At 38.4% G+C, this 20,589-nt stretch overlaps 2 protein-coding genes across 6 annotated transcripts in view; one reads left to right on the top strand and one right to left on the bottom strand.

The window, feature by feature from the left end:
- Positions 1-20,589, top strand: part of SRP54 (signal recognition particle 54) — a 248,683-nt gene that overhangs the window by 177,415 nt on the left and 50,679 nt on the right. The gene's annotated exons all lie outside the window — the stretch shown is intronic.
- LOC102728304 (uncharacterized) overlaps positions 1-20,589 on the bottom strand; it is a 32,138-nt gene that overhangs the window by 2,227 nt on the left and 9,322 nt on the right. For all 5 annotated transcript variants that reach the window (XM_031026916.2, XM_006732225.3, XM_081830647.1 and 2 more), the window contains 6 exons: positions 16,783-16,904; positions 14,822-14,960; positions 11,452-11,573; positions 9,618-9,728; positions 4,260-4,366; positions 876-966 (listed from right to left, as the gene is read on the bottom strand). In XM_031026916.2, coding sequence (XP_030882776.2) covers positions 876-966; positions 4,260-4,366; positions 9,618-9,728; positions 11,452-11,573; positions 14,822-14,960; positions 16,783-16,904 — 692 coding nt within the window. The remainder of the gene's footprint in view (positions 1-875; positions 967-4,259; positions 4,367-9,617; positions 9,729-11,451; positions 11,574-14,821; positions 14,961-16,782; positions 16,905-20,589) is intronic.

Below are 20,589 nucleotides of genomic sequence, written 5' to 3'. Positions count from 1 at the left end.
ACTAATTAACCTTTATATAGGGTCAACTTATTGGGCTGAAACTTAGTAAATAGGGGCCTTACTTTATATGGAGAATCTAAGGAACAAAGAAGTGGTTTGTACAAGATTCCAAACTGTGCACAGTATATGGGCCTCCAGTCTACACATCCGATTCTAGAAGCCTTGAACAACTCTGTTCCTTTTGTTCTTTTTTTTCCTTAAGATCTTATTTATTTGTCAGAGAGAGAGAGGAAGAGAGAGAGCACAAGCAGGGGAGCATCAGGAAGAGGGGGAAGCAGGCTCCCTGCTGAGCAAGGAGCCTGATGCATAACTTGATCCCAAGACATCTCTGTTCCTTTTGTTCTAAGGGGAAAGTTATGATGTGGGTGTTCTAAGCCACTTAAAAACATTCAGTAGCATTTGTTAACCTAAAACTGTAACCCCCAAGTTGGAAAAACTGGTTGGAGAAGCAAAGGAATCTATATCAAGATAAGAATTGCAATTTCAGAGCTCTTGAGGCCAATAAACAAACCACAAACCAGTTCTTAGGCCATAAGTTACTGCTATTCTTTCTATCGTCTGTCACTATATTCAGACAGAATATCTCTAGAATATTGTTAATAGCTATCAGAAAAAAACTGGAGAAAAGTTTTGACAATAAAAATGCTGGAAAGGGGCGCCTGGGTGGTTCAGTTGGTTAATCATCTGCCTTCGGCTCAGGTCATGATCCCAGAGTCCTGGGATCAAGTCCCACATCAGGCTCCCTGCTCAGCAGGGTCTGCTTCTCCCTTTCCCCCTGCCCCTGCTCCTGCTCTCTCCTCTCTTTCTCTCATGCATGTGCTCTAATAAATAAATAAAATCTTAAAAAAAAAGTGCTGGGAAAGAGGCTTACATACCTGAAGGCCTGAGAGAGAATCTTCAAGACTTGGTACTGTTACTAATAACGATCCTTGTTTTCTTACATTTTGACTGATATATTCCCAGGCTCTGCAACATATTAAAAACTTATATTTTAGGTTTTACCAGACACTGAACACTTTTTAAAAAATGAAGATGACAAAAGAAAATGCAGCACAGGCAATACCTAGAAATCCAGATGGGCAAAATGTTTGCCTGCAGGAAATAGCATTGCAGCAAAATATTAGAAATTGGTAAATTCTTCAGTTTCTGAAGGGGGTGTTGGCAAAATTATGATGTTACAACTTCGAAGAGATTCAACACGATGGGGATTTGTGTTACTACGAGGTACTGTTAAGGCCGAAACTCAGTTTTCAGAACCAATACACAAGTCAAAGCTGGATCAGTAGTTAAAGCCCCTTAAACTCTTTTGATTTTTTTGAGGGGCGAGGGAGAGGGAGGAAGAAGGGGAGAGGGAGAGGAAGGGGGTGGAAAGAGAGAGAGAGAGAGGAGCAGGGGAAAGAATCCCAAGCAGGCTCCAAGCCCAGCGCAGAGCCCGACACGGAGCTTGCTTGATCCCATGACCCTGAGATCATGACCTGAGCCGAAACCAAGAGTCAGAAGCTTAACTGACTGAGCCACCCAAGCGCTCCTTAAACTCTTGATGAAGTGTGTCAAAACTGGTTCTGCGGAATGGAGAAGGGCTAGGAGGTAGAGGTGGAGAAGAGTAGTGGAGAAAGGCCATAAATGCCAGAAGCCACGCAAAGACTAACAATTAAGCCTGATATGTAGATTACATCTTTTAAAATAACATCAAGAGTGAAATCATACTTTATTTGGTTGTCAAAAATATTTAATGGAAAGACTTTTGGGCAACATGGCACCTGCAAAGTTGAGTGGGGCCAGCCCGGTTGAAAGCATGGTGAAATGCCATGTGCGTTTATATGCGCCACAAGGCAGTCCCTGCCCAGGTCTGACAAATTCAGTGCAGACATGAACTGGCTTTCTATACTGTGCATGAGTGTTGACCGTACACCCCACTAGCAGGGAGCAACGGCCAAGCAGAGCAGAGATACCCATCCCTTGCAACGGGCAGGTGGGCAGCGGTGTCATCTGCATTTCTCTCAGTTACAGCAATGGTTATTAGGTTTAGTATTCTGGAGTTTATTAGGCAAAATGATACAAATGTTCTTCCTCAGGCTAGATCTAAAATCATGTAGCAGTGCTTGATAATCGTCACTGTGCTTGGGCTAGAGCTATTGTTTTGATGTGGTTCCTTAAAAATGACGTATTTTATAAGTTTATTTAATAAGAATGAAGAAGAATGAAGAAGCTGACTAAATTGGCACGGTTGGCCATGCCTCTCAGAATAGCACTTGCTGTTTCTGGTAAGCTATCATTCTGGTAGCTGTATCTGTTTCACCTACTCAAAAAATACACTGAGGCACCTTTTAAACTAACAATTACTCTACAAATCTGGGGTGTCACTCTGTAATGAGATCGGACTTATTCTGAAGCCCGAGTCTTTGCTGAGTACACATTTTCTATTATTACGATTTATTTCTGTTTTCACTTATATACTAACTCCTATAGCAGTATCATTCCACTTGTCTCAGATTCTAATTAAGACAAGTCCTTGGAGGCTATATGTGGCGCCATCTTTCTTTTTCACTCAGTATAATACAGAATTAACATAGGTAAATGATCAGTTTTGTCAGAACGATTCCAATGTCAGAATGCTTTACTGTGTCTTCTAAACATTCTCCTGTATACTGTCATCCATGGCTATAATCTGTATTTCAAATTCATTGTACTAGACTGATTTAGGAAAAATGACTGAACTAGCACACGTGGTCGATACCTATTCACTGAACAATGTAGAGCGTGTATGAATGTACCAAGAAAGCTTTTAAAACAACCCAAATATTCAGTATTTCCGGTGTCAAGTTCACCAGTGGCTTTCATCATTCTTCAGCAGTCAAAATCTTCCTGTAATGAATCTCCAAAGATTTTAAAGTGTTTTTCTCTTTTAACTTCTTATACAACATAAACCTGGTACTACTTCATTCTCCAACAATTATGTAATGCTTTTGCCACTGGTCATTAACTTAAAAAGGTGAAAAGCTAATCATACTTTGTCCACTGGAAATTAAGCTTAAAGAGGGCTATGATTAAGATAACTTTGCTCATGTTGTGTTTCTGGTCTTTAGCCTGTGACCAAAAATTGTCACCCATTCTGGCTGAGCTTTGATTATATGATTAGCTTTCTTTTGAACTAGTTTCTTTTAAAAATATTTAAGCTGTTAATTTCATGATGACCTTAACCTACTAGTAACGGGTATGGGTGTGTGTGTATGTGTGTGTATGTGTGTTTGAGACAGAAAGCTGGGGGCAGGGGAGAACATAGAAGGTAAAAGGGTGGCAGGATAAAGAGGTTTAGCCATTCAGGATTCCACTCTGTATTAACTGTTTATGGTCTATATGTCTTTTTATTTCTCTGCAGTAAAAACCTTATTGATGCACTAATCCAAACATTTGTGTAATTCCATTTTGTACATATGGAAAGGAGTTTTCCTGCATTTAGAGTACACATATGCCATTATGATAAAAAAAAAGTCATGAATCCTAGCTAGCTAGAAAATCAATGTCTCAGACTATGGACCACAGGAATTTTCTAATTAGAGGGACCTACTGGTCCTGATGGGTCACAAAGCATCAAATTGTGGCAGAGAAGTCAAAAAAGTGATCACAGATATGCTAATTTTTCCACTGCGTGAATAGTGGAATAGTTTTAGGAACCTACTATTACCACCTTAAAAATATTTTAAAAGTTTGATAACTAATCACTATTTTGGTTAATATTCTTGTATCTTATATCACTTATAGAAATTAATTCCCATCATGTTTTTTCAAAGAAAATAAAACGGAGACAGAAAAGAATAAGTATAAATGCCCATCAGGAATTGTTATCTTATTGCATTCCTGATTGCTAAGCAAATGCTTGGGTCATGGTATCATTTAATATATGCGCCCCCATTAGATGTAATATTTTACAAACTTAGACAAAGTTTACTTTTTGTTTAATGCATAAGACATTTCCTTATTAATATAATCTTGTTGAGGTTGTTTTAAAAAACAGTTTAATATGAAAATACTTCTACTTTACCAATCACTTTTTTAAAAAAAGGTATGTATTTAAGTAATCTCTACACTCAATGCGGGTCTTATATTCTCATATTCATAAGACCCACACAGTGTGGGTCTTATATTCTCCAAGATCAAGAGTCACATGCTCTACTGACTGAGCCAGGCACCCCACTAATCCCTTTTCATAGTTTGCTGAATATATTTTAACAGATTTCTTGCTTGAATAAGTAACATACCTGGCCTGTTCTGCCTCATCAAGAAAATATTCGAAGACATTATTCATGATAATGACATCAGCATTTTGCAGAAGTGAACCCTGGGTACAGATGTCTGCATGAAGCACCTTAAGAAGAATGAGTTCATTTAAGAAAACAAAGATAACCACAGAAGAACTATCTATTGGTTCAACGATATGAGGCGATATGAGAAGTCAACCTTAATTAAAATGGGAGAAAGAACAGTATATTTAATAGTATCATCTATGGGAGATATTTAGTATCTAATTAAAAACCATAAACTTGTGAATATTTGTTTTAGATAGATTTGTTTACATAGTCATATAATTACAGTCTTTCAACCCCCAGCAGTTCAGAGCTTTTTCCACGATGACTATATCATTAATTGTAAGAGTCAAAGGCCTTAGGTTCAAACTCTGGTTCCATCAACAACTGAGTTTGTACACTAGGCAGTTGGTATCTTCATAAATAAAAAGGAATAATATCTGTCCTGATTCACAGAATCAAATGGATCATATAAAAACTGTAAAAGTTATTTATGTATTGTAAAATGTTAATACAAAAAAAATAAAATGTTAATACAGTATGTTTATTGGCTTTGTCTGACTTTTCATCTAAAATTTACTTGATTATTTATCCAAAAAAGCAAACAAAACAATGTATTTAAAAACTATATGCCTCACACCCAAAACAGTAAAATACCTAGGAATAAACTTAACCAAAGAGGTGAAAGACCTGTACTCTCAAAAGTATAAAACACTGGGGCACCTGGGTGGCTCAGTTGGTTAAGTGTCTGCCTTCGGCTCAGGTCATGATCCCAGCATCCTGGGATCGAGTGCCGCATTGGGCTCCCTGCTCAGCGGGGAAGTCTGCTTCTCCCTCTCCCTCTGCCTGCTGCTCTGCCTACTTGTGCTATCTCTCTGTCAAATAAATAAATAAAATATTAAAAAAAAAACCAACAAAAGTAGAAAACATTGATGAAAGAAACTGAAGATGACACAAAGAAATGGAAAGACATTCCATGCTCATGGATGTAAAAATGTCTACACTACTCAAAGCAATGTACAGATTTAATGCAATTCCTATCAAAATACCAACAGCATTTTTCACAAAACTAGAACAAACTATCCTAAAATTTGTATGGAAACCTTTGACAAAAGACCCCAAATAGACAAAGTAATCTTGAAAAAGAAAAACAAAACTGGAGGCATCACAATTCCAGGCTTCAAGTTATATTACAAAGCAGCAGTCATCAAAGCAGTATGGTACTGGCACAAAAATAGACACACAGATGAATAGAAGAGAATAGCAAACTAAGAAATAAACCCACAATTTTATGGTCAGTTAATCTTTGACAAAAGAAGCAAGAATATACAACAGGAAGAAGTCTCTTCAACAAATGGTGTTGGGAAAACTGGACAGCTACATGAAAAAGTGAAACTGGACCACTTTCTTACATCATACACAGAAATACACTCAAGATGGAGTAAAGACCTACATATAAGACCTGAAACCATTAAAATCCTAGAAGAGAGCACAGATAATAATTTCTCTTACATTGGCCACAATAACATCTTTCTAGATAGGTCCCCTGAAGTAAGGGAAACAAAAGCAAAAGTAAACTATTGGGACTATCTACTAAAGGTAACAATCAACCAAACTAAAAGACAACCTCCTGAATGGGAGATGATATTTGCAGATGACGCATCTCATAAAGGGTTGGTATCCAAAACATATAAAGAACTTGCACAACTCAACACCAAAAAACCAAAAAATCCAATTTAAAAAATGGGTAGAAGACATGAACACACATTTCTCCAAAGAAGACATCCAGATGGCCAACAGACACATGAGAAGATGATCAACATCATGCATCATCAGGGAAATGCAAATCAAGACTACAATGAGATAGCATTTCACACCTGTGAAATTGGCTAAAAACAAAAACACAGGAAACAAGTGTTGGTGAGGATGTAGAGAAAAAGGAACTCTCTTGCACTGTTGGTGGGAATGCAAACTGGTGCAGCCACTGTGGAAAACAATATAGAGGTTCCTCAAAAAGCTAAAAATAGAATGACCCTATGATCCAGCAATTGCACTACTGGGTATTTATCTCCAAAATACAAAAACACTAATTCAAAGGGATACATGCACCCTTGTGCACCCTCAAGTCTGAGAGAGCACAGGCAAGATAACAAGAGAAAAACATCTATTTTCTCAAGTGCAAAACAAACCACTTTTATTTTAAAAAGAAGAAAAAAAGTTTAACTATTTTGCATTAGAAGATTTCTATTTATTTGTAAGAGGTCTGATTCTTAACATATTTTATCCCCCTTTTTAAATAGGAAAAATACTAAGATAATTTAAATTAGGTGGGCCTCTAGTCTCTGAAACACACCTTTGACATATTCCTGAACACATAGAAAACAATCACTTTAAACTTTCTAAACATGTTGCTGAGATATGAAATGGGCACGCAAATTAACCTACTGATATACCACAGTTTCCTCTTTTTCTTTCCCATCTCTGTTCACTCTCCCACACCCCACCCCACAGATAGGGTAAAAAAAGAATCTGGTGGCTCAATTAATTATGGCAACCAACAGAAGTCCCAGGGAAACTCCCCAAAATGGCTCTGGACAAACTGGAATACTAACAATGCAAAGGCCACATGGCAACCCAAAATAATTTAACCAATTTTTAATGGGCACCTCCTATATACGAGATACTGTGCGGGGAGATACATACACCATGACAAATGAGATACAATATCTACACTCAAATATGTTATATTCTAGTAATGGGAAAAAACAGCTACGCCGGTGACGCTAAGTGCCATCAAAGGAATAAGCAAGATATGAATAAAGAAAAATTCCCCTTTAGTCTAGTGGAGAGGGTAGAAAGAATTTAAATCAATGGGTCTTTCATGTAAAGACAGTGCATAAGACACATGGCATCCTGAAACCCCATTATAATAACAGTATAGTGTTTTTAGTATACCCACGAGGATCGGGGGATTGGGAAAGGAAATAACAGAGATAAAATTTTGTAAGTTAGGGAAAAAAAAGGAACTAACAAGGAATTTAGGAGACCAGAAAAATCTGATTTCTAAGCTGGATAGATAGAAAGCAAAGACCCCCACTTGGTTTATACTACAGAATCTCAAAAAGGCTCACAACTGATGGCACCAGGTATTTCTGGGTGAAGGAGTAGGGAGAAATGCTAAAAATAAGGTAATTGGGTTGAAAGTCAGTTTTAGAAGTACCCAGACCCCTATATGACTTTCTCATACCCCAGCAAAAGAAGAGAGGTTTCTTCTATTTACCCTGGAAAGGGTAAAACAAAAGGTGTCTGGGTCAGGGGACATCAGGACTAGTTGAAAGAAAGGCTAATGTACTGAAAACGAGGGAAGTAAGGCAGACAGGATGCTGTGAATCCCTTATGCTTCACTTCTTTTCCTCTACCACTCAGTCCCCAGGATATTGTTTGCCACTCAGTAAGGAGACTGATCCCAAGAGGAAAGATCTTAAGATACTTCATCAGATACTCCCCAACTAATTAACCAACCAAACAAGACCACTCGACACTGAAGCCCACAGTGCTCAGAATCCCCTACTTAAATGCCGAGAACTTCAATCAGCTTGTTTCTCACTCTTAAGTCTGAATGGACAACTAAGGATTCCTAGACTTCTTAGGAAAGTCCTGTTAAAAAAGACCAAACAAGAACAAAAACAAAACAAAAAGCAGAGCCTGAGACTTAAAGGCTACATAGATTTCAAGATACTATAAAAAATAACCCTAGAATTCCTTTCTGTTGATCTTAGGGCCTCTCAAACACAACAATTGTCTTTACCATTGAGGAAGGAAACTGTTAAGGTTGCCAATAAAATGGTATGAAAACAGCTTTCTGTCATTGGGTTACTAATAGCCACTGAAGCCGCAGAAGTACGTGGGGTGGGCATTCATCCACATATGCTCTGTTGAAAAGCAAGGGGTAAAGACCTTTTAACATGTAAATAAATGCGTTTTACATATCTTTATCATCTTCTTTAAAAAAATAACAAGGTACTTGGATCTCCATTTATTTATTAAAAGATTTATTTAGAGAGAGAGAACATGCGTGAGGGGGGCAGGGGAGAGCGAGAGGGAGAGAGAGAATCCCAAGCAGACTCCCTGCTGAGCACCGAGCCCCACGCAGGGTCATCCCACCACCCTGAGACTGTGACCTGAGCCGAAATTAAGAGTCGGATGCTCAACCGACTAAGCCACCCTGGCACCCATTTATAAACTAGGATTCTTAAAAGGTCAATTTTTAAATCTTAACTTTCAATTAAATCAACATTCCTGTTATGTGATTATTATTATGCAAGAACAATGTGTTTCTGTTCACTAAATATGGGATAGTGAGAAAAATCCATGAATTTATTACTAGACAATAAATTTGCTTTAATCATTTGCTTCTCTAAGATGAGAGAGAAACAAAGAGAGAGAAAAAAGGAAGTTTGGAAGGAGGAAAAAACATTTCCTTCAATAAAAAAGGGGAGGACTAGATCCTTAATCATACCGAGATATCTTTCAACACTTTAACACCAGAGAGCCTTAGTTGCTCAGTATCTCTCTGCATTGCCATTGAAGTGTAGGACCGTCAGTGAAAGGGTAAGAATTACTGCATTAACCAAAAAACTTCCTTTCCCTTTTCTGGTTATTTTTCCCCTTACATACAGAAAAAGAGAAAAGTTCTGTTATAGCCAAATGCAGGGCATCATTCTCCTGAACTGCCATTCTGTGGCATCCACAACTCCTGGAAGCTTAGAAAAAGAAGGTAAAGAACTGAGAGCATTACTTAACTTTTTTGCTTACTTTCAACATAAGAGTTTCATTAAGTACACTTTTGACCTACATCTAGAGATTCAAATTTGAATGCTGCTACCAAAACTATACCACAGAAAAGATGAAGGAAATTAAGAAAAATTCTACTTTCTAATAAAATTGGGGCGGAAGAGAAATAGGAGTGGAAGGTAATTATAATTAAATTCACCTTTATTGTTTAAAAGTACTAAGTCAACTCAATCTGTTTCTACACGACAGCAACCAAGAATAGATTCAAAAAGAGTTTCCAACTCCAATCCAGAAGAAATTGGACTAAATTATGCTATAAAATAGATAACAGAATATATATTTAAAAGGGTACCTTTAGTGCAGCATAGGGAGCATAGTCAATGATATTGTAATAACGTTGTATGGTCACAAATGGTAGCTACACTCGTGATGAGCATTGCATAACATACAGACTTACCAAATCACCATGCTCTACACCTGAAACTAATGTAACATTGTGTCTCAACTGTACTTCATTACCTTTATTCTGTCAGTGAACTGGTATTTTTTTATGACCATTTCCTGCAACTGGCAAAAATCTCCATTCAGTTCTACCCCATATAGTTGCAGTGCTGAACTGTAAAGATAACCCTGAAAAAATAAAGACATGTTATGATGCAAATGAATGAACTGTGAGTTCATTTCTACATAAAATTAAAAAAAATCACACTTTAAAAAAATAGAATTCAATAAAGTAAAAATAAAATGAAAGATAAATAACATGTATGTAAAACTTACAACTTCGAGAACTCAAAGACTCTCACTGATCAAGATCTTGACTGTATTTTATTAATTTCATTATTTAAAAGTAATTATATTTTGAAAGATTGATTTCTTACTTTTCCTGATAAAATTGTGCATACAATAAAGCTGGAAATGAGAAAAGTGATCGTATACAGACTCTCTGTTTAATACCGTATTTCTGTAATTTCTTGGGAAGTTACAGCGGCGGAAAGCAAGAAAGGAGTTAACCTGTGGGAAATATAATGGAAAATCATGCACAGTCTGACACTAGAGGAAGGTGGCTGGAGATGTGTCCTGTTTGGCTTAGGGAAGTCAGTCTGGTGTCTGCAATCTGCCAAAGATAACCGACCAATTAGTTAACAAGGATAATAAAGAACTGACTAGATATTATTATGCATGCACTTTTGATTGTAAAAACAAAAAACTAACATGGAAGGAAAGGTCAAATCATATTCTGAATATCACTTTACATCAAGTAACACCCACACGTGAACCAAATTTGTATTTATAGCTCATGATAGATTTTTAGAATATGTTCAACAGAGCATAAGTAGGTATTCAAAAATTTTTTGTTGACTAAATCAGTAACCATTTTAATATGAAGAAAAATGAGGATATGTTTAAATTTATTAACACTGTCACATACTTGCATAGCCTCATTTCTTTCAGCTATATACTTTTCTAACAAATCAAAAAACGGACAAGAGTGGAGCAAATATTGTAAATAATCATATTTACCCATGTTCTCCCTCAAAAAACCATCTGACAAACTGTATTTTCTATTATGGATATCTTTCCTAATTATAGAATAAAAGCCTTAACACTGACAAATAAACTAAGCACTAAAGAGTTAAGTGTTTCTGTTTAGAGCAGGCAATGGATGCTGGGAACTGAGAGTTTCTGGCATGAGCCTCTACTGCTGTTCGCCACATGTTTTAACAAGTCTGCTAATGACAACCAGAAACCACATTTAAAGTTTTTTGATAAAACCATTTAGGAACGGTACAAATACTCATGATTTGAATTTTTTTTAAAAAGCCACACTGAAGTGATATTTCAGACACAAATGTCTACATTCAAACTTGAATCACGGAAAATTGGAGCAATATATGTCCTTGGATATCATTTAGTAGCTTATTTACAGGTGAGGAACGTGAAGCCAGGAGTGTTAAGTGACTTTGTTATGGCCATATGCAATTTCCTAGGTGAAGTAAATTTTATAAAGTTTTTATAAAAGTTCTTATCAAAGTTCAGTACACTATTTAATACAGCACAAAGAAAACAGAGTTAGAAGGTCAATAGTGACTGACAAAATAGCAAAGTGTTATGAGGTCACCTGCTTCTGCTTTGTTGATATGCCTTCATTTGTGTTACAGACACAAACCGGTAAAGGAAATCAGAGAGCTGGCTTTTGAAATTCCAAATTCACTATAATATTTTAACCTTCTTATTCTGTTACTCTAATAAATAAAGCCAAGCTGTCACCTTGGATGGTGGCAGGCAAAACTGTTGCTAGCAGGAGGAGAAAGTATTTTCCAAATGTTGAATATGTCCACAAGCTGGACTTTACCCCATAAAGGACTGTGCCAAGTCTGGAGCCAACATCAACCAAGACCTTTCCCGACAGATCAGGGAGTACATGATGATAAATGAACTTCAATTCCATGAGGGAGAAGGAATGAGAAATAAATCCTGGAGAATTAGAACAGAATAAACATCAAATTGTGCTCGGGTATTAAACATTCTATTCTGTATTTCTAATTCTTTTATCCATATTTATAAAGTATATTTCATGTTTTTCTCTTCTAAAAATCAATGAAAGCTATTCGGAGACTATTTAGAAAAAATTAATGTGATAATTTTGCACTCATTCACTCTGAGCTATATTAGAGAAGAATAACTATGAAGTCTCTGACAATTATTTTTATTTTAAGATTTATTTATTTCAGAGAGAGAGAGAGCATAAGCGGGAGGGGCAGAGGGAGAGGGAGAGAAAAATCCCAAGCAGACTCCACGCTGAGCACAGAGCCTGATGCAGGGGTTGATCCCATGACCCTGAGATCATGACCTGGGCTGAAACCTGAAACCAAGAGTTGGGACACCTGACCAACTGTGCCACCCTGGTGCCCCCAAGTCTCTGACATTTAAAAAGGCCTCTAGGGAATAGCTACCCAGCAACCTGTCCCTATCCTTATGCCTCTCACTTCCTTCTTGCTATTGCTTAGATGGTCCTTGGGTTTTCCCTTCTTTTCCCTATGACTGCTATTCCGTGGGATGCTTCCTAACTCCCATATCATCTGGCTTTCTCACCTTACCCCAGAGCAGCCACAGAATAGCCCCATACTACTACATTAGACTGCAATACGACTTCAATAGACTACCAAATGAATGACCATCTCTGGAGTTGAGCAGTGTGGCAGCCCTGACCAACCTAAAATGTGTTCTGGAGTGCAGAAGAAGGGTGGTATGAAAGGAAGTGACGATATGCCCATTAATTATTCTTATTTCCCTTAGTTTTTTTAACTGCTACAAGCTTCCTAGCCCATCTTCTCCCTCCATTGTTTCTGTAATCAAATATTTGGGAGAGTCTGAGTATATTTTTTAAAGACTTACTATATTATGTCCTACATAATATAATGGTCAGGAAGGGGAGAAACTTTGGCCATAACTAAGGGATGGTGGCAAAGAAAATGGAAGCAGGCAGGCTAATCCCCTGGAAGAAAATAAAGGGCGTGACTTGGGGTGGGGGTGGGCTTTGACCACCATAGACTTATCTGCCTAGAATCCTCATCCTCACTACTCTGTCACATTAGTGCTTCTGCCTTGGGTTACAGAGTCATCATTAGTGTCTTATAGCTAGACAAGGCCCTTGTCACAGAAGGAAGGAGAGTTCCACAGATGATAGCTTTTTCAGATTCACTGTGGTTATGTGGGCTGGCCTGCATACCCAGTCACTATTTACAACCTGATTTAGATGGGAAAATGCATCCTAATCTTCAAATTTTTACTTGTCAAACATATCTCTTCTTTAAACTTCTGTAAATCAGGGGCACCTGGGTGGCTCAGTTGGTTGAGCATCCAACTCTTGATTTTGGCTTGGGTCAGGATCTCAGGGTCATGGGATTGAGGCCCACGTCAGGCTCCTCACTCAGGGGGGAGTCTGCTGGAGACTGTCTCTCTCCCTCTCCCTCTGCCCCTCCCCACCCCCGCTCTCTCTCTCTAAAATAAATAAATCTTAAACGGGCGCCTGGGTGGCTCAGATGGTTAAGCATCTGCCTTCGGCTCAGGTCATGATCTCAGGGTCCTGGGATCGAGTCCCGCATCGGGCTCCCTGCTCCTTGGGAGCCTGTTTCTCCCTCTGCCTTTCTCTCTCGCTCTGTCTCTCATGAATAAAAAATAAATAAATAAATAAATAAATAAATCTTAAAAAACTTCTGTAAATCAGATCTGATATGGTATTATAGTTGCAATTCACTTTTTAGTTTTCCTTCTATCGTTCTTGTCTAAGTCACTTTCTGTTCTGTAAATTTCAACCACCTCAAATGGAAACTGTAAGTACTATCTAAAAACAGAATCTTAAGTTAATCAGGAGAGTTTAATTCCCAATTATAATATAGATACAATATATTTGTATTAGCAGCATATTACAAATTTGGTAGTAGTTAACTTTTGACAATGATATTATCTAAGATCAGTAACATGAACACAAGATTACTCACCTGGAGAGGTAGGCCACCATAAGCAATAACTCTATATCTAAGTGACCAGGAATCCTGAAATAGCATGTCTAAAGGAATAGCCTAGACGATCATATCCAATTTGAACAAAGAAAAAAATATATATATACACACATATATAATTAAAGACTTTTTTATTTATTTGAGAGAGAGAACATGCACGTGCATGAGCGGTGGGGAAGGCCAGAGGGAGAGGGAGAGAGAATCTCCAGCAGACTCCCTGCTGAGTGTGGAGCCTAATGTGGGGCTCGATCCCATGACCCTGGGACCATGACCTGAGCTGAAATCAAGACCCTGACACTCATGGGGCGCCTGGATGGTTCAGTTGGTTAAGTGACTGCCTTCAGCTCGGGTCATGATCCTGGAGTCCTGGGATCGAGTCCCGCATTGGGCTCCCTGCTCGGCGGGGAGACTGCTTCTCCCTCTGACCCTCCCCCCTCTCATGCTCTCTCTCTCTTTAATAAATAAATAAAAATCTTAAAAAAAAAAAAAAAGTCTGACACTCAAATGACTGAGCCACCCAGGAGCCCCTTAACAAAGAATACATTAACAGAAGAGTTAACATATTAGCAGCATGGAGTCAGTCTAGCTTCCCATTTGGGACACAGGTGCTGCCTCTGAGGGGTGGAGATGCAGGAGACATCTTGTTACTAGAGTTGTCCTCTGTTATGGACTGGAGATGCTCTACTAGGTCAAATCAAGGCCTGAATAAGCTCTTTCTCAAGATTATCTCTGTCCTCCAAATCCATGCCCTTCCAACAATATTTGATTACTATCTGACTTCTCAAGTAGATGCTTTTATTGGGACATTTCAGCCCCCTTGCAGTTATATTTATCATTGTAAGTGAACCAGCATTATGGTATGGTTTATCTATGAATCTCTTTGAAGTATGGAAAGTATAAGCTGGTTTCCCTGTACTCAGTCACTTGTGATTAGTTTCTGGACCTGAAAAGTCACCTCTGATTCAACAGTTTCTGTGAAAAGCAGAGATACTCTCCTTGGAGACATTACGTGACCCAGCTTCCCTGGACAAAATGTTGCTCTTTGGTCTCCCTAACCTCAATAATTGGTAATGGCTACGCTGAACGGTTGGCCTTTTCCTTTCAAAAAACACTGAATGACTTGGTCAAGAATCTGTGTTCTCAGGACATGGAGAGAAAAGTATACACAAAGTCATCAGGTTTGCATACTTGAGTGCCTACCTAAAGGTGCCGTCTGGTGTGAGCCACACACCATACAGTAATTTCTGCTCATTTTTCCTTCCTCACATAATGAATCAATAAAGTCTTCATCATAAAGGAATGCATCAACGTGAACTGTGGGTTCTGGCTGCTGCTGTATCTGGGGGAAAGGAGAAGAACTTCAAAAGAAACGAAGTACAAAGGAGTCTCTTTTTATTGCTAAATAAGGCAAAACATCAGTGGTTCAAATGCTAAAATTCTGAGAGCAACGACAAGGCAGAGAAAGACAAGTTTCACTTATCGAAGAGCCATCCTGCTCTTCTTTTGTGGTTTTTTTTTGTGTGTGTGTGAGACACTAGCAACTTTTAATTTGACCTGTAACGATACAAAACGTGGCTAGGAGAAATATAAAAAATTTGCGTTAAAGGAGTACTTTGTGACCGTCTTGTCCATCCTGGGTTGTATATTTTACAAATAAAGAAACTCCTACTCAGAGATTTCTCCAAAGAAATGACCATTTGGAGGGGAAAGAATTAAACTAATACCGGGTCTCCTGAGTCCTGCGTGTCAGTGACCGACCCATGAAAACACTTAGCAAGTCATCTCTGCGCAGAGGCAGAGTTTTCAAATAATAAAATCGTTCGTAACATTTCCTGCTTACAGTGAACAGCCCTTTATTAATACTGGTGATAACGTGATATAATAGCAAGCGGCTACCAAGAAAAAAATGTCTGATTCCTTTTACCTTAACTATAATAAAGAATCAACCTATCTACTTAGAGATCTACAAAATTGTATCTACACCTACAGATATCTATATTATAAGCGTGTAAAATGTATGGACATACACAAGGACCAGAAGGAAATAACAGAAGATAAAAACAGTTTGTTAGGAGAAGGGATTAGGGGTCGACTGTTACATGCAATGAATACTTTTTCCTTGTTTCATGTATTTTGGTATATCATGCTATTGATACGACTGCCTTATTAATAACATCCAAACTATGTTACAAATATTGCTCTCAGTTTTTATACTATCCACTATTTTCCACCTCTGGGACTGGAGGTTTACTAAGATTTGCTAAGTGCTCACAATGTGCATAGCACTATTGAAAATGTACAAGATTTTGGGCGCCTGGGTGGCTCAGTTGGTTAAGCGACTGCCTTCGGCTCAGGTCATGATCCTGGAGTCCCGGGATCGAGTCCCGCATCGGGCTCCCTGCTCAGCGGGGGGTCTGCTTCCCCCTCTGCCCTCTTCCCTCTCGTGCTGTCTCTCATTCTCTCTCTCTCAAATAAATAAATAAAATCTAAAAAAAAAAAAAAGAAAAAAGAAAATGTACAAGATTTGGTTCCTCTGCTTTGGAATCTACACGGTGAAAAACCACATAGAGGGTTGCTGTTTTCAGATTAGTGGGAGAAGAGATTATTATTATTAGCTTTGTTTCAGGAAACAATATTCCTCACATATGTACCCCAGAAGAGTTGAGATTTGAAGGGGCTTGAATGAGGGGGCTGTCCAGGGAAGAAAAATGAGAACTTATTTTAGGAATGAAGGAACAGAATAAACAAAAACCGTACAGCACAAAAGCAGGAGAAGAAAACAAAGAGATGAATTTCATCTTTGATAAAAGTGGGGGATATTGAACAGGAAAGAGAAAACCAGGACAATGATGTATACAGGCAGGGCCAGATTACTGTTGGCCTTGTTTTTTGGGGGTAGGGGACATGGAACGGGGCGGGGCGGGGGGGAGGCGCAGGGGTTTGAGTGTTTGGCAAACAGGATGCCCTCAAAAAATACCTGTTGAATGACTGGGGAGCCAGAGGATTACGGACTCAAAAGAACTGGGGGCATCACTGAAGTACCAAATGAAAAACGGTTTAAAGTAGAATTCAGGACTAATTAGATGAGAGAGGCTGTGGGAATAGGGAAGAATAGGAGAATCCCCAAGTAGCACTAGAGTAAATTAATTTAATGTATTTACTTTTTGGAGGGCTACATGTTCTGAGGAAAGCATGGTTTCTAGAGGTAAGCAATTCCGAAGGTCCTCTGCTATGTTTTTCAACATAATGTCGTTATTATCTTGAGTGAATTCATCAAAATCTCCTGAAAAAAAAAAAAAAAGGAAAGAAATATCTTTTATGGTTTTGGTCATACCTAGGCTCAGTGAACACAATAGCCATATTTTCTGTCAGATAGCATCAATTTATAGCCGTAAATAAACCTTTTAACCAATGAAATATCCAAATTCTAACAAACGTTCTATTTCAAATATTGAGTTTTTTCTTTTCCTAAACTGCTTGAAAATACAAAACTTGATTATTTCAGCCTGTTTGAGAAAAATGAAAGCATTTTAAAAAAATATATAGTATTTTAACTATTTTTACCCAAGAATAATACTGCCATTAGTTTGTAGGGTCTTAAACTTAAGTAGTTAAATATTCCTTCTTTGACTATGCAGATCTGAGAAGTGTAGGAAGCATCGCAGAGATTACTAAGAAGATAACTTTAATATGAGTACCCCTACCTCCAATAAAATGTACCTAAGACTTCAGATAATAAGCACAAACAGCTGACACCAACTATATAATAAACTTTACAATATATATGTTGCTCTGCTGCATTTGAGCAGCAGATAAATGATCATTAAAATAGCATATTGCTGGGGACGCCTGGCTGGCTTGATCAGTGGAACCTGTGACTCTTGATCTCAGGGTCATGAGTTCCAGCCTCACGTTGGTGTAGAGATTACTTAAAAAAAAAAAAAGCCTATTTCTGATGGCTATGGTGTACTTTTGGATGATCTGGCAAAAAGGATTGGGGGGAATGGCAGGGAGAGTGTGTGTATAGCAATAAAGATGGAGAAAGTTTGGTTAAGGGATTGACAGCTGTTGAATCTAGGCGAAGGTATAAAAGTGGTGTTCATTGTTCTGTTGTTTCTACTTTTCTGTGTTTAATTTTTTTGGTTCTAAAACAGTATTATTTCTAAGCAGCTCATATGTAATTTTAAATAGAATGTGACTTATCTGGAAGTAAAATACTCCTAAAGTTAGCTACTGTCTGGGATGCCAAATGTAGAATAGAAAACGCTACTAATGAAAATATTTTACCTTTCTCTTGAAAGACTTTCTTATATTGAATTTTTACTAGAATAACAGCATCCCAAGGGAATTGTTTCTTACTCTGTTTTAAAATAACTGTAGAAGGAAAACAAGGAGATCCTGAAGGAAATGTCATCTGTCTCCATATCCCCTGCCCCCAAATCTTTGGTTGTTTTTAAGTAAGCTCACGATTTCATTCTTAAACAAAAAATAATTCTTGCGTTGGTGCAGAATGCTATTTTCATGTCACTAATAATGATTAAAAGTTACAAAGCAGGCCAACAGCAGCAAAAGGAAATAAACGGAGGTCTTCTGCTTCTCCATAAAGGTACTCTTCTTTTTAGCTATACTACTCTGTGCCCTATATCCAACGGATCTTTCTCTGCATAACTTCTCATTGAGCAATAGTAGTGAATACAAAGATTTGGTTCTCTGAACTCATGTGGGAAGGCCTTTGAGGCCTTTTTTTTTTCCTTGCCTATTTAGCATAACTTCTTTTTTTTTTAAGATTTTATTTATTTATTTGACAGAGAGAGACACAGCGAGAGAGGGAACACAAGCAGGGGGAGCTGGAGAGGGAGAAGCAGGCTTCCCGGGGAGCAGGGAGCCCGATGCGGGGCTCGATCCCAGGATGCTAGGATCACGACCTGAGCCAAAGGCAGATATTTAACGCCTGAGCCACCCAGGCGCCCTGATTTAGCATAATGTTCTAAGCTGTTGCTTCAAATTATTTCTAGAAGGAGGCAGAATATAAATTATAGAGAAACAAAAATACTATTAAAATTCATTCCAAATTGTTTTAGGTGGAACTTAAATAGCATCTGTGAATACGTTTTTCAAAAAATTGGCCTTTTTAATTGTATTTGTAAAATCTAATTAAATTTTCTCAAGGTGCTAATTAAACATTTATTAAATAATCTCTACACCCAACATGGGGCTCAAACTCATGACCCCGAGATCAAGAGATGCATGCTCCTCCAACTGAGCCAGCCAGGCGCCCCTCAAGGTGCTAATTAATACCTAACATGTACTTAGCTTCCTTCCCTCCATAGATAGATAGAACACTGTCTGGGAGCCTCTATGACTCACATTTAATTCTAATAATATCACTCCCACCAGTGATCCTTAGCAGGTTCTTTCAATTTGTAAATGGTATAACTAGAGAAGCCAATAAAAATCTCATTATGTTAAACTAAGATATTTCCTATCCCAACTTCTTTGGACGTAATTCTGTAACATAAATAGTCACGTTAATAAAACAGTTTTCATGTAGGTCTGCCTTATAAAATGAGTCTTCCAGTGAGAAGGGAACTTAGATCATGACCGATTACCAAATGGCCGATCCATCTACTCATCTCTGATATACATATATGATAGTTTAGTCTTTGCTTGAACACATTCAGGCCAGTCTTTCTTCCTCATGCAGAGCCAGAATCTGCCCCTCTATAACATTAACTCATTTTTCCAGTTTCAGCCTGAGAGGAATCATCACATTTAATGCTATACAACATTTACTGAATGAACCCTTCAGGCATGGTAGACTTGGTGCAGTGTTTTTCACAGGACGTTTAATCCTAAGACTCCTATAGGTGGTACTATGATCATTTCTACTTTATAACAACAGCAACAAAAAATCTGAGGTCAGAGGTTAAGTTACTTGCCTCAGGTCATATTGGCCAGAAAATGGTAGAGTGGGGTTTGAATGCAGGTCTTAGTCTGAACTCTTTTTTTTTTTTAAAGGCTTTATTTTTAAGTAAGACCCCATGTAGGGCTTGAACTTACAACCTCGAGAGCAAGAGTGGCATGCATGCTCCTCTGACTGAGCCAGCCAGGCGCCCCCTTAGTCTGAACTCTTAATCACCACACCATACAGCCTCTCCAAAGTGGCAAAGTAGGTAGCTGGCTAGTAACAGTCCTCCTGCCACTGCTGAAGTTTTCTCCCCACCTCTGACCACAATTCTCCTCCACAGGATGCCACAGCTGTATCCCTTGCCATCTGCTTGCTGTCTTCTGGACTTGTTCAACAGAACACTTTAAATGTGGCTCCGTAAGGAACACTAGCAGTCTAGTTCTCTAATCCATGACTACCTTAGTTTTATTCTCTTCTCCTATCACTTTGTAGCATCTAGGGCCCTGAGCACCACTGCTCTGGGTGATTAATAGATTTGGAAGGGGTGAGGCCTTGAGTGCCTTGAACAGTCATACATAAAGATTGAGGAAGCTGGAACAATGACAGATAGGAATGGCTGCAAATTCTGAACCATCACAATAGATTTCCAGCTGTCTGAAATAGGTTTATTTGAGAGTCAATTCCCAATTAATGTGAGCATCACCAGTCAAGATGACAGACACCAAGAAATTGTATGTTAAATTCAGTCATTCAGAAAAGGTAGTATTAAATGAAGACTGCATCTATTTTACCTCAATACCAAGGATATCAGGTGAAAATGAGAATCGGCACCTCTTAACCCTGGACAACAAACTCTAATTCTTTTTTTTTTTTAAAGATTTTATTTATTCATTTGAGACACAGAGATACAGAGAGAGAGAGCATGAGCAGGGAGAGAGGCAGAGGAAGAAGGAGAAGCAGGCTCCCTGCTGAGCCAGGAGCCCGATGTGGGGCTCGATCCCAGGACCCTGGAATCATGACCTGAGCCGAAGGCAGATGCTTAACCATCTGAGCCACCCAG

Source organism: Leptonychotes weddellii, chromosome 9, assembly GCF_054177405.1.
Source record: "Leptonychotes weddellii isolate Sample4059 chromosome 9, ASM5417740v2, whole genome shotgun sequence".
NCBI classification, from domain to species: Eukaryota; Metazoa; Chordata; class Mammalia; order Carnivora; family Phocidae; genus Leptonychotes; species Leptonychotes weddellii.
Note: the sequence above shows the minus strand (reverse complement) of the source record. Positions and strands in the feature narration are given on the sequence as shown.